The 13,188-nt window shown below is 45.9% G+C and overlaps 1 protein-coding gene across 6 annotated transcripts in view; it reads left to right on the top strand.

The window, feature by feature from the left end:
• Window positions 1–13,188, top strand: part of LOC119976212 (unconventional myosin-VIIa-like) — a 270,037-nt gene that overhangs the window by 149,825 nt on the left and 107,024 nt on the right. For all 6 annotated transcript variants that reach the window (XR_005462884.1, XM_038816529.1, XM_038816530.1 and 3 more), the window contains 3 exons: window positions 5,263–5,409; window positions 6,708–6,767; window positions 10,978–11,105. Coding sequence is in view for 5 of the 6 variants with exons in the window: in XM_038816529.1 (XP_038672457.1) it covers window positions 5,263–5,409; window positions 6,708–6,767; window positions 10,978–11,105 (335 nt within the window). In the remaining variant the exon portion in view is untranslated. The remainder of the gene's footprint in view (window positions 1–5,262; window positions 5,410–6,707; window positions 6,768–10,977; window positions 11,106–13,188) is intronic.

Raw genomic sequence — 13,188 nt, 5'->3', positions numbered from 1 at the left:
CCTGTCAGTGCCATCCTCCACCTTGTGGGTCAGAACCGCTCCTATCCTGGGATGAGGTCCGACAAGCTGAATTCAGGGAGTTAGTTAAACTAAAAAGCAGGACCGCAAAGGTAGTAATCTCAGGATTGCTACCAGTGCCACAAGCTAGTCAGAGTAGGAATGTCAAGATAGATAGGATGAATGCGTGGCTTGAGAGATGGTGCAAGAGGGAGGGATGCAAATTCCTGGGACATTGGAACCGGTTCTGGGGGAGGTGGGACCAGTACAAACGAGACGGTCTGCAGCTGGGCAGGACTGGAACCGATGTCCTGGGGGGGTGTTTGCGAGTGCTGTTGGGGAGGGTTTGAACTAATGTGGCAGGGTTTTGGGAACCGATGCAGGAAGTCAGAGGGAAGTAAAACGGGGCCAGAAACAAAAAGCAGTAAGGGGTAAGTGTAAGGCAAAGAAGCCATAGTCAGAAATCAGAAAGGCCACAGTACAGGGTACAGTGACTGAGGAGGGTGTGAAAAGGGAGGTGGTCAATGAAGGATTGAGGGTGTTGTACCTAAATGTGTGCAGTATATGGAACAAGGTAAATGAGCTTGTTGCGCACATTGAAATTTCCCGGTACGATGTTGTGGACATCACAGACATGTGGCTGCAAGGGGATCAGGGCTAGGATCTAAATATCCAAGGATATATGTCCTATTGAAAGGACAGGCAGATGGGCAAAGGAGGTGGGGTTGCATTGTTAGTAAGGAATGAAGTTAAATCGATAGCGGTATAGGATCAGAAGGCATAGAATCTCTATGGGTAGAGTTGAGGAATCGCAAAGGTAAAAAGACCCTGATGGGAGTTATGTACAGACCCCCTAGCAGTAGTCAGGATGTGGGGAAGAAAATAAATCAGGAGATAGAAAAGGCATATAAAAAAGGCAATATTACAATAATCATGGGGGACTTCAATATGCAGGTGGACTGGGAAAATCAGGTTGGTAGTGGATCCCAAGAAAAGGAATTTGTGGAATGTCTAAGAGATAGTTTTTTGGAGCGGCTTGTGACAGAGCCTACCAGGGAACAGGCAATTCTGGATTTGGTGATGTGTAATGAGGCAGACTTGATTAGGGAACTTAAGCTGAAGGAACCCTTAGGGAGCAGTGACCACAATATGATAGAATTTACCCTGCAGTTTGAGAGGGAGAAGCTGCAATCAGATGTAACGGTATTACAATTAAATAAGAGTACAAAGACATGAGGGAGGAGCTGGCCAGAGTTGATTGGAAAAGGTGCCTTGCAGGGAAAACAGTGGAACAGCATTGGCAGGAGCTTTTGGGGTTATTCGGGAGGCACAACAGAAATTCATTCCAAGGAGAAGGAATCATGCCAAGGAGAGGACAAGGCATCCTTGGCTGATGAGGGATGTCAAGGACAGCATGAAGGCTAAAGAAAAAACATACAAAGTGGCGAGGATTTGTGGGAAGCCAGAGTATTGGGAAGCCTTTAAAAGCGAGCAGAGGACAACTAAAAAAAGCAATAAAGGGGGAGAAGATGAACATAAGAACATAAGAACTAGGAGCAGGAGTAGGCCATCTGGCCCCTCGAGCCTGCTCTGCCATTCAATGAGATCATGGCTGATCTTTTGTGGACTCAGCTCCGCTTTCCGGCCCGAACACCATAACCCTTAATCCCTTCTATTCTTCCAAAAACTATCTATCTTTACCTTAAAAACATTTAATGAAGGAGCTTCAACTGCTTCACTGGGCAAGGAATTCCATAGATTCACAACCCTTTGGGTGAAGAAGTTCCTCCTAAACTCAGTCCTAAATCTACTTCCCCTTATTTTGAGGCTATGTCCCCTAGTTCTGCTTTCACCCGCCAGTCGAAACAACCTGCCCATGAAGTATGAGTGCAAGCTAGTTAGTAATCTAAAGTAGGATAGGAAGAGTTTTTTTCAATACAAAAAGGTAAGAGAGAGTCAAAAATAGTCATTGTACCATTGGAAAATGTGGTTGGAGAAGTACTAATAGGAAACAAAGAAATGGCAGACGAACTGAATAGTTACTTTGCATCAGTCGTCAAGTGGAAGACACCAGTGGGATGTCAGAGTTCCAGGAGAACCAAGGGGCAGAGGTGAGTGCAGTGACCACTACTAAGGAGAAGGTTCTGGGGAAACTGAAAGGTCTGAAGGTGGATAAGTCACCTGGACTGGATGGACTATACCCCAGGTTCTGACACAACGGTCAGGTTTTAAGACAGCGACAATAGGGGCCACCCATTCAGAGGACTGTACTGGTTTTATGGTACCTAGTTCTTCCAGCTTGGCTTCAACCTCCTGGTGTAGAGCCTATGGGACGGGCCAAGCTCTGAAAAATCTCGGTGTAGATTCGGGGTTCACATAAATTCTTGCCTTTACCCTTTGTATTCGGCTAAGCTCTATTTTGAAACACATCTTCATACTTGCAGAGGACATCTTGAAAAATTCCATTGATATCCTGAAAATTTCTAACCTGTTTAACTTTATCTGATGCAGCCAATCTCATTCCATGCGATTCGGCCCTTGTCCTTCCACTGTAATCATGGATAATTGGGCCGACTTGTTGATCTGACACCAGTATCGTTGTGGTACCTAAAATCTCGAGGGTTTTCCTTCTATATGTTGCCAACTTAGTAGTCGTGTTTCTTAGACTCAGAGATTACATAGAGTCATACATTGAAAATAGAAGGCCATTCAGCCCATCAGGCCTGTGCCGCCATTCATTATGGTCATGGCTGATCATCAAGTTCAATATCCTGATCCTGCCTTCCCCCCATATCCCTTTAGCTCCAAGAGCTATATGTAATTCCTTATTGAAATTACACAACGCTTTGGCCTCAACTACTTTCTGTGGCAGTGAGTTCCACAGATTCGCCACTCACTGGGTGAAGAAATTTCTCCTCACCTCAGTCTTAAAAGGTTTACCTCTTATCCTCAACTATGACCCTTGGTTCTGGACTGCCCCACCATCAGGAACATTCTTTCTGAATCTACCCTATCTAATCCTGTTAGAATTTTATAAGTTTCTATGAGATCCCTCTTCTAAACTCCAATGAGTATAATCCTAACCGACTTAGTCTCCTCATATGACAGTCCAGCCACCCCAGGAATCAGCCTGGTAAATCTTTGCTGCACTCCTTTCACAGTAAGAACATCCTTCCTCAGATAAGGACACTGAAAATGCACACAGTGCCCCAGGTATGGCCTCACCAATGCCCTGCACAATTGCTGTAAAACATCCATATTCCTTTTCTGATATTCTTTTGCTATGACTGGGCCCTTTCCCGAAGGTATTTGTAGGTTTGTTCACTCATCACTGTGGCCGGCACCCCTATGTCGGCCTCCATGTTCAATGATGGCCCGTTGACCATAATGATTATTTCTATGGGAGCTATCTTGCTTACTTGAACTATGTTTAACCTGTGAATCACAGATTCCTCTTCGGGGCTTTTCTCTACTTTATGCAGTGGAGTCGTGGCACGTTTCTGTTTTAAACTGGGTGTGGCCTGTCTGACGCAGCGACGTGCCTGAATGTGGCCCTTCCTGTTACGCTTGAAGCAGACAAAATCTCTGCATTGGCACATCTCTTGGGAGTGGTCTCCACCACATCTGTAACACATCTGAATTTTTGGGCTCCCGGCCCACTTTTCTTCCTTGCTTCTGTCCACATTCTGTTCCTGGGATCTCTGTTCAGCCTGTGGTTTGGGGTGCTCAACGAGTGGCCGGTCCACTCCAGAGCCCTTCTTAGCACATATGGTGGCTTGAGCTCTTTCTATCACTTTATCCAGAGATATTTTTGTTTCGGCTAGCAATTTTCTTCGTCCATTGGTATTGTTGATGCCACATACCAGGCGGTGAGGCAACATGTTGCTTGGCACCGAGCCGAATTCACGCTGTTCAGCCATTTGGTGAAGCCTGGCTACAAAAGTCAAAATTGTCCCCCCCCCCCCCCCCCCCCCCACAACCACCACACACGGGGTCCCTGACGGCTGAATTAAATTTATATCACAGCAATATAATGGAGGGCCTGGGTTGAAATGCTCTTTCACAAGTGTCACCTGCTGGCCAAACGATTTGTGTCTGGGGCACACGTTTCCAATCAGGTTGTGGGTCTGAGGCTCACAAACCATTAACAAAATGACCTTCTGCTTATCTTCCCCCTGTGATCTCATTGGCGGAACCTCTTGATATATCCAGCCCCCTGGTTGAACAGATCGAGTTTCCCTACCATAAGCATTATTTCTCACTATCATAGGTGTCACTTAGATATTTCTGATGAGACCCGTCTCCCCACGAATTATGAGACTTGCATCATTGTCCAACTTACTCTGATCACCAATGGAGGTATCACTGAGGAGTCTTCTTATATAACAAAGAGGCTTATTGAAACAACAATGAGGTTTGACTGTAGACAGGCACAGAGGTATATCATGCAGGCCTTTACTCCTTGACTCCGAGGTCCACACTACCCAGGCCCCTGTGCCCAGGGCTCTGCACTTTTTCCCCATTGGTCAGTGTTTGCCCGCTCCTGCGTGGTAGGTCCAAAATAAGTCACGTGGCCAGTGAAAGATCTCCCCTGAAAGGGGCCAGGTTACCACAATATTAATAAAATCAATCCTTTTTAAAAGCTTTTTCCAATTAAGCGGCAATTTAGCGTGGACAATCCACGCCAGGAAGCAAGAAAGAAAAGTGGGCCGGGAGCCCAGGAATTCCGATGTGTTACAGATGGGGGGAGACCACACCCAAGAAATGTATCTAGTAGAGACTTAGTTCGCTTCAAGTGTAACAGGAAGGGCCACATTCAGGCACGTTGCTGTGCCAGACAGGCCACACCCAGTTTAAAACAAAAACATACCATGACTCCACTGCATAAAGTAGAGAAAAGCCCCGAAGAGGAATCTGCACATCTTTGAGTTGTGGGGGGGTGAGACCCACGCAGACACGGGGAGAATGTGCAAACTCCACATGGACAGTGACCCGGGGCCAGGATTGAACCTGGGTCTTCGGCACTCCGAGGCAACAGTGCTAACCACTGCGCCACCATGCCGATCCATTAAAATCAGAAAAGGGACAGATTCCGGGCCCTGCGTGCCGGTTTGTTGGACATTGTTAAAGACCGAGTGTTTATTGAACTGTAGAGCACAATTGGGGTTGAAATCATTCCTAATATTTTATCAATTAATTGATGTGACAGGGATCTTTGATTCCCAGTGTATGTTGTTATTAATATGCAATCTTAATTTTTCTCAGGCTTCCTTGGCAATCTGGAATATTATTCTGCGGTTCATGGGTGATCTACAAGAGCCCAGGACGTTTGCTCAGGCCTCTGAGAGGCACAACAAATCCCTTGGCAAGATGTCCAAGGTTCGCTTGGCCACTGATCAGGCTGGGAATGAGGTACAATTAACTCTTTAAATGCTGACACACTGCCGCCTGCTCATGTATGGAGTTTGTACACAAGGGGCACGCTTAATCCTTGAATCAGACTATCACCCACATTCTTATTCTGTTTTGTTCAACAATGCTGCCACTTATCTAGGTTTGAATGTGGCCTAACCTAATCTAGAATTATATTCTAGTGTAGGTCGCATTGTTTCTTTAATTTATTCTTATTTGTGACATGGATGTCATTTGTTGCTCATCCCAAGCTGCCCTTGAACTGAGTATTAGGCCATTTCAGAGGGCAGGTAAGAGAGCATTGCTGGGGATCGAGAGTCACATGTAGGCCAAACCAGGTAAGGACAGCAGATTTCCTTCCCTGAAGGGCATTGGTGAATCAGGTGGAGTTTTTTTAAAAAAGTCAATCAATGATAGTTTCGGGGTCACCATTATTGAGACGAGCTTAATAATTCCAGAATTTATGAGTAAATATTTTTAATTCCACAAGTTGCTGTGATGGGATTTGAACCCCTGACCCCCCCCCCCCCCCCCCCATCCCTCTCTCCCCTCCCTCCCCCATTCCAGGTATTAGTCGAGTGGACATTCTCTGAAATGTTTCCAACTCATTTATATCTTTCCTTAAAAGGTGACCAATACTGCACACAGTGGGTGGGATTCTCCGGCCGCATTCGCCCAGCGACCGGAGAATCCCGCCCGAGATCAATTGATTTTTCCATTGTCGGCGTCTTGCCCGTGGCGTTCTTGCGGCGGTCAGGGCTGAAGATTCCACCCCAGTATTCCAGATGTGGTCCTTATTGACGTGCAGGCTTCACTTATAAATGAGCTGGCTTACCACTTTCCAGGGGTTTTTGTTAGTTCTCATCTAGATCGCAGCGGAGGGTCAGAGAAATGAGTATCCTACATTCCCCCCTCTGCCACTACAACGTCACACCCCCATCCCCCCAAACTCCCACACCTCCAGGGACATTTTCTGCTTGTGATGTTTAATTGTGCCCCCTGATGGTGGTCATTAAGATCTGGGAGGCCACTCTTTCAAAGAATGCAGTGACCAACAGGAGCAGATTCCAGATTCTCAGGGTGGGATCGTCTGGTCCTGCCAAAGGTGACCCCCATAGACATCCGGGGGGGGGGGGGGGGGGGGGGGTGCAGGTTGTATTTGGTCAATGGCAGTGAATTTTCTTACAAGGGAGAAAAGGAATATCTAGCAGTATTTCAATGTTTCAGAAATCATAAAGATTTGAAGAGCAGTAAAGGTGGACAATTGGACAATAACACGAGCTTCCCTTCATTTCCAGGGCCCAAATCATGGAAGAAACTCCAAGAGGTTGAACAACAAACTGTCCTCAAAGTTAAATGTGAGTAATCTTAAACCCAACATTGCCATCATGGTACATTTGAACCATGTCAATCACATGGGCATACTGCTCAGTACCATTGACAGCTGATTGTGTTCCTCATGAGGTTTTTCCCTGGATGGTAACCCATTGTGACCAGGGTATTTATTTCATCTGCACCCGAAACCCAGTGTTTCCTGTTTTGTGGACAAAAACTATCAGCTCTGCTGTAAGTTGTTAGGTTTTGAAGAGTTGGATGTTTTGGTCCTGGGGAATGTTTTTACCAATTGATGGTGGAAACCTGTTAGGGTCGTTGGCAGTTTATCTCCCTCTACATTCCCATATCTGTCATAATATACACACAAGTATATGATGGTGCACAGACAGGCATTGATTGACACACAGAATGACCAATGAACACACAGAACACAGCAGCCAATCACCAGACAGGACACGACCACTATAAAGCCAGAGGGCACTAGTTTTCCCGCTCTCTCGGGATGCAGCCTCTGAGACAGTCAGAGCCCGTGAGCAGCAACTAGAACACACGCCATGTGGTAGTAAGATAGTCTGGTCAGGTTAGCCTCAGGTCTCCAGTCAACTCAGCATAGTGTCAACCCACAGTTAGTATGTATGATAGTTAAGAGTTCAATAAAATCGAGTTGCATTTCTTCAAGTGTTGGAAGCCTGTCTCTCTCACTGCTACAGTAAACGCAGTCCTCGCAGACCCAGCTTACCCAACACATCAATATCTTAGCCTTGATGTTAATTTCCACATAGCAGGCAGGGGCCACTGATTAGTCCCTGAAAGAAACCCGGAAATGCATCCTCAACCTGCTGTGTATGTAGCTGACACTGTTTGTGTGGGGGTGGTTTACAGGTCGTGCATGTATCCCACCCAGGGGAGTCATGACTCTTTATTATCATTTTAAACGAAGCTCGCACAGTGCAACTGGGAGCCTGTCTTAAATTGAAATGCTGCCAGCCTGGTCTGCCAGGGCTGGGGGAAACCAGGCGATGAAAGGGAGATGGGAGCTGCCAAATCCAGAATGGACGTGCACTTTATAGCACTCCTTGTGGGCCAGTGGAAGTAGCCCCGACCCTTAAAACAAAAGCCTTCATCCCTCCTCTCACCCCTAGAACAACCGGCGATTATTTCTGCAACCCCCCTCCCCCCACACACACCCTCCACAAATTTCCAATTTACAACCTGGCCCCTGAAATCCACTGACTCCTCCCATCCCCACTCAGAACACTCAATTACACTCGAGATGTGATCACCATCACAAGCGGTCCCTTCATTGTCAATGTTGGTGCTGCTCTCCTGCAAGAAGAAAAGGATGATTTTGTAGTCCTGCTGTTAGATCTGTCCCCAACTTTTCCGGGTTTCCGACCCGGATCCTCCCGTAAATATTTGGGCGATTAACCAACCTTATTCAACATGTTCATGGCTGTTTGGAAACTAGAACAGATGTTTCTCTCGAATTCATATCTCAAATACCTGACCAAACATTACCATTTTCACAGTGGCAAATTGTTCTGGCTTTTGGAGCTAGCATACAATCCAGCTATTTCTCTTATCCTCTCATAGAGTCTGGCGAGGACATCCCTAATTGCCCTTGCAAAGGTAGTAGTGCCGTGCCTTAGTCCTAGCCATAGAGTCATAGAGTTATACAGCACAAAAAGAGGCCCTTTGGCCCATCGGGTATGTGCTAGCCATCAAACACCTCTCTACTTCAATCACATTTTCCAGCACTTGGTCCGTAGCCTTGCATAATGTGCCATTTCAAGTGCTCACCTCAATGCTTCTTAAATGCTGTGAGGGTTCCCAACTCTATCACCCTTTCAGGCAGTAAGTTCCCAATTCCCACCGCCCTCTGGTGAAGGTTTTTCCTGAAACCCCCTCTAAATCTCCTGCCCCATACCTATCTGAATCTATGCCCCCCGATTAGTGACTCCTCTACCAAGGGGAAAGGTTTCTTCTCATCCATCTATATCCCTCATAGTTTTATACACCTCGATCAGGTCTCCCCTCAGCCTTCTCTGCTCTAAGATAAACAATCCCAGCCTAACCAACTGGGATTCATAGCTGAAACTCTCCAGCCCAGGCTACATTCTGATGAATCTTCTCTGCACCCTTTCTCATACAATCACATCCTTCCTCTCGTGTGGTGACCAGGATTGCACACAGTACTCTGGCTGTGACCTATCGACTGTTTTATACAATTCCATCACAACCTCCCTGTTTTTACATTCTATGTTTCGACCAATAAAAGCAAGTATTCCATATCTTTTTATCAACATTATCAACCTGTCCTGCTGTCTTCAGGGACCTATGGACCTGCACCCAAGGTCCCCATGGTCCTCTGTACTTCCCAGCATCCTACTGTTCATTGTATATTCCCTTGCCTTGTTAGTCCGCCCAAAACGCATCACCTTACTTTTCAGGGTTAAATTCAATTTTCCACTGTTCTGCCTAACTGACCAGCCCATCCATATCATCCTGTAATCTAAGGCTTTCCTCAGCACAATTTACCACACCACCAATTTTTGTGCTATCTACAAACCTACCGATCATACCCCCACATTCGCGCCTAGATCATTATAAACAACAAGGGACCCAGCACCGGTCAATGCACTGTACCACTGGACAGTCTTCCAGTCACAAAAACAAGCTTTGACCATCACCCTCTGCCTTCAGCCACTAAACCAATCTGCCAAATTGTCCTGGATCCCAGGTTCTTACCTTCTTGATCAGTCTCCAATGTGGGATCTTGTTAAGAGTCTTACTAAAGTTCATGTAGACTACATCAACTACACTGTCCTCATCTACACACCTCGTCTTCACCTCAAAAAGTTAAATCAAATTTGTTAGATCTCCCCATGACAAAGCCGTGCTGACTGTCTTTGATTAATCCTTGTCTTTCTTTTTTTTTTTTAAATTTAGATTACCCAATTATTTTTCCAATTAAGGGCAATTTAGCGTGGCCAATCCACCTACTCTGCACATTTTGGGTTGTGGGGGCGAAACCCACGCAGACACGGGGAGAATGTACAAACTCCACACAGACAGTGACCCAGAGCCGGGATCGAACCTGGGACCTCAGCGCCGTGAGGCGGTTGTGCTAACCACTAGGCCACCGTGCTGCCCATCCTTGTCTTTCTAAGTGGAGATTAATTCTGTCCCTCAGAACTTTTTCCAATAATTCCTCCACCACCGATGTTAGACTCACTGGCCTGCAAATACCTGGCTTTTCCCTACTTAAATAATGGTACTACATTAGTTGTCATCTAGTCTTCTTGCACCTCTCCTGTGGCTAGAGCTGATTTGAAAATTAGCGCTAGAACCCCTGCAATCTCCTCCCTTTCCTCACACAGCAGCCGAGGATACATCTTATCTGGGCCTGGGGAGTTATCGACTTTAAATCTTGATCCGCTGCCATTCATGTAGTATAGATACCCCACAACGCTGTTAGGGAGTGAGTGCCAGTGATTTTTATCCAGAAACAATGAAGAAACTGTGATATATTTCAGGTCAGGATGGTGTGTGCCTTGGAGGGGAACTTGCAGGTGGTGGTGCTCCCATGTCTGACACGCACCCTCCCAGCACCCCAACTGGCACATGGAACAACATAGAACATACAGTGCAGAAGGAGGCCATTCAGCCCATCGAGTCTGCACCGACCCAGTTAAGCCCTCACTTCCACCCTATCCCAGTAACTCAATAACCCCTCCTAACCCTTTTTGGTCACTAAGGCAATTTATCATGGCCAATCCACCTAACCAGCACGTCTTTGGACTATGAGAGAAAACCGGAGCACCCGGAGGAAACCCACGCAGACACGGGGAGAACGTGCAAACTCCGCACAGACAGTGACCCAGCAGGGAATCGAACCTGGGACCTTGGCGCTGTGAGGCCACAGCGCTAATCACTTGTGCTACCGTGCTGCCCATAGTCTATAGTAGTCTAGGACTTTTTCTTTATTCGTTCAAGGGATTTGAGCCTCACTAGCATTTGTTGCCCATCCGTAATTGCCCTTGAGAAAATGGCCGCTTTCTTGAACTGCTGCAGTCCCTGAGGTGTAGGTACATCCTCAGTGCTGTCTGGGAGGGAGTTCCATGATTTTGACCCAGCAAAGGGCTGGCCATATATTTCGAAGTCGATGCACAAACCTGCAAATGCTGTGAATCTGGTTCCAAAATTCTACTGACCTCCTGGTTGACATCACAGGTTCCACAGAATCCGTCGCTTGGAGAAGAGCGGCTTTTGGGTGAAAATTCTATCACAGACAGACCCATGTCAAACCTGGAAAAACTTCATTTCATTATTGGCAATGGCATCGCCAGACCCAACATCAGGTAATTTGCCAGACATCCTTTCCTCAGACATAACAAAATGTATTTTTCTTCCTTCCTTTTATGTAGCAGCATTATGTCGAGAACTTTGTCAAATACCTTCTGGAAGTCTGAGTGTATAATCATCAGCTTTCCACAATTGGCTTCACATACTTTTTTCCTCAAGGAGGTCGGCCAGGCAGGATAAGGGGTCTTCCATTTAAAATGGAGATGAGGTTAAATGTTTTCACTCAGGGGGTTTTGAGTGTTTTGGAATTCTCTTCCTGAAAAGGCAGTGGAAGCAGAGTCTTTGAATGTTTTTAAGGCAGTGGTGGACAGATTCTTGGTTAGCAAGGGGATGGAAGGTTATCGGAGGTAGGCAGAGTGCAGATATGAGGTTACCAACGGATCAGTCAGGCTCGAGGGGCTGAATGGCCTACTCCTGCTCCTTGTCTTTATTGGTATGACCGTTGCCTCGCTGTCAGTTAGTTTATGATGTGGAGATGCCGGCGTTGGACTGGGGTGAGCACAGGAAGAAGTCTTACAACACCAGGTTAAAGTCCAACAGGTTTGTTTCGAAGAGGAAGGAGCAATGTTCTGAAAGCTAGTGATTCGAAACGAACCTGTTGGACTTTAACAGGGGTGTTGTAAGACTTTTTACAGTTATTTTATGCTCAGTTATTCATGTGCTGCCAATCCTCATGTTTGCTACCAATAATCAATTGCAATTTTCTTTTACCCATTTTTGATGTAAGATTAATGCAGTTTTCTGGATTGTTTTGTCATCCTTTATGAATATAATTGTCATGTTGGTTTGTTGCTGTGCTAGTGTGACCTTCCCAGCTCTCGTCAATTCCCTAGTGATGACCGTCATGTGCCTCTTATCTCTCTCCATACCCTTGAATAAATGCCATCCATTGCTCCATTTTACTTGTTTGAAACTATCCGAGCCTCTGTGGAATCTCCATTTAGTCCATACCAAAGTTGTTAAACCTACTTGAGTTATTTTGGTACATGGAGGGCATGCTAGTAAGTACCTTCTCAATGGGTCTAATCTATAATGTACCTTCTCAATGGGTCTAATCTATAAGGTACCTTCTCAATGGGTCTAATCTATAAGGTACCTTCTCAATGGGTCTAATCTATAAGGTACCTTCTCAATGGGTCTAATCTATAAGGTACCTTCTCAATGGGTCTAATCTATAAGGTACCTTCTCAATGGGTCTAATCTATAAGGTACCTTCTCAATGGGTCTAATCTATAAGGTACCTTCTCAATGGGTCTAATCTATAAGGTACCTTCTCAATGGGTCTAATCTATAAGGTACCTTCTCAATGGGTCTAATCTATAAGGGTGTTCATGCAGCGTCAGAACCTGTCAATACCATTGAGTGGCCTCAGTTTTATTCTCTTCATGTTCTGGTTTGCAACAATTTCTTGCTACCTTTAGCATCAGCAGTTCTATAAATGTCCACAATCTTTGTCTCTCTGACCTGAGGATTATAGAATGGTTACAGCGCAAAAGGAGGCCATTTATTCTGTCTGCTCTTTGCACAAGCAACTCAGTAACTTCCACTCCCTGACCTTTTCCCCATAGCTCTACAATTTTTTTGTCTCCTCAGATAATGACCCTTTTGAAAGCCATGGTTGAATCTGCCTCCACCACACTCTTGGGCAGTGCATTCCAAATCCCAACTACGTGCCATGTAAAAGAAGTTTTCGTCATGTCACCTCTGGTTCTTTTGCAAATCACCTTATTTCAGTGTTGTCTGGTCCTGGATCCTTCTGCCAAAGGGAACAGTTTCTATCTACTCTGTCCAGACCCCTCATGATTTTGAACACCTCTATCACATCTCCCCTCAGCCTTCTCTAAGCCAGCTTTTCCGATTTATCCTGGTGACTGAAAATTTTCATCCCCGGCATCAGTCTTCTAAATGTTTCCTGCACATTAACCACCATACTCCAACTCCGCTGCCGTTCACTCCGGGAACGTATACGAGGAGACCGGTGGTGCAGTCGACGGTCAGGGTGTGGAATCAACTGAGGGGACACTTTAAGTTGGAGGGGATGTCGGTGTTGACACCGCTGTGCGGAACCACAGATTTAAG

This window comes from Scyliorhinus canicula, chromosome 13, assembly GCF_902713615.1.
Source record: "Scyliorhinus canicula chromosome 13, sScyCan1.1, whole genome shotgun sequence".
Lineage (NCBI taxonomy): Eukaryota > Metazoa > Chordata > Chondrichthyes > Carcharhiniformes > Scyliorhinidae > Scyliorhinus > Scyliorhinus canicula.
Note: the sequence above shows the minus strand (reverse complement) of the source record. Positions and strands in the feature narration are given on the sequence as shown.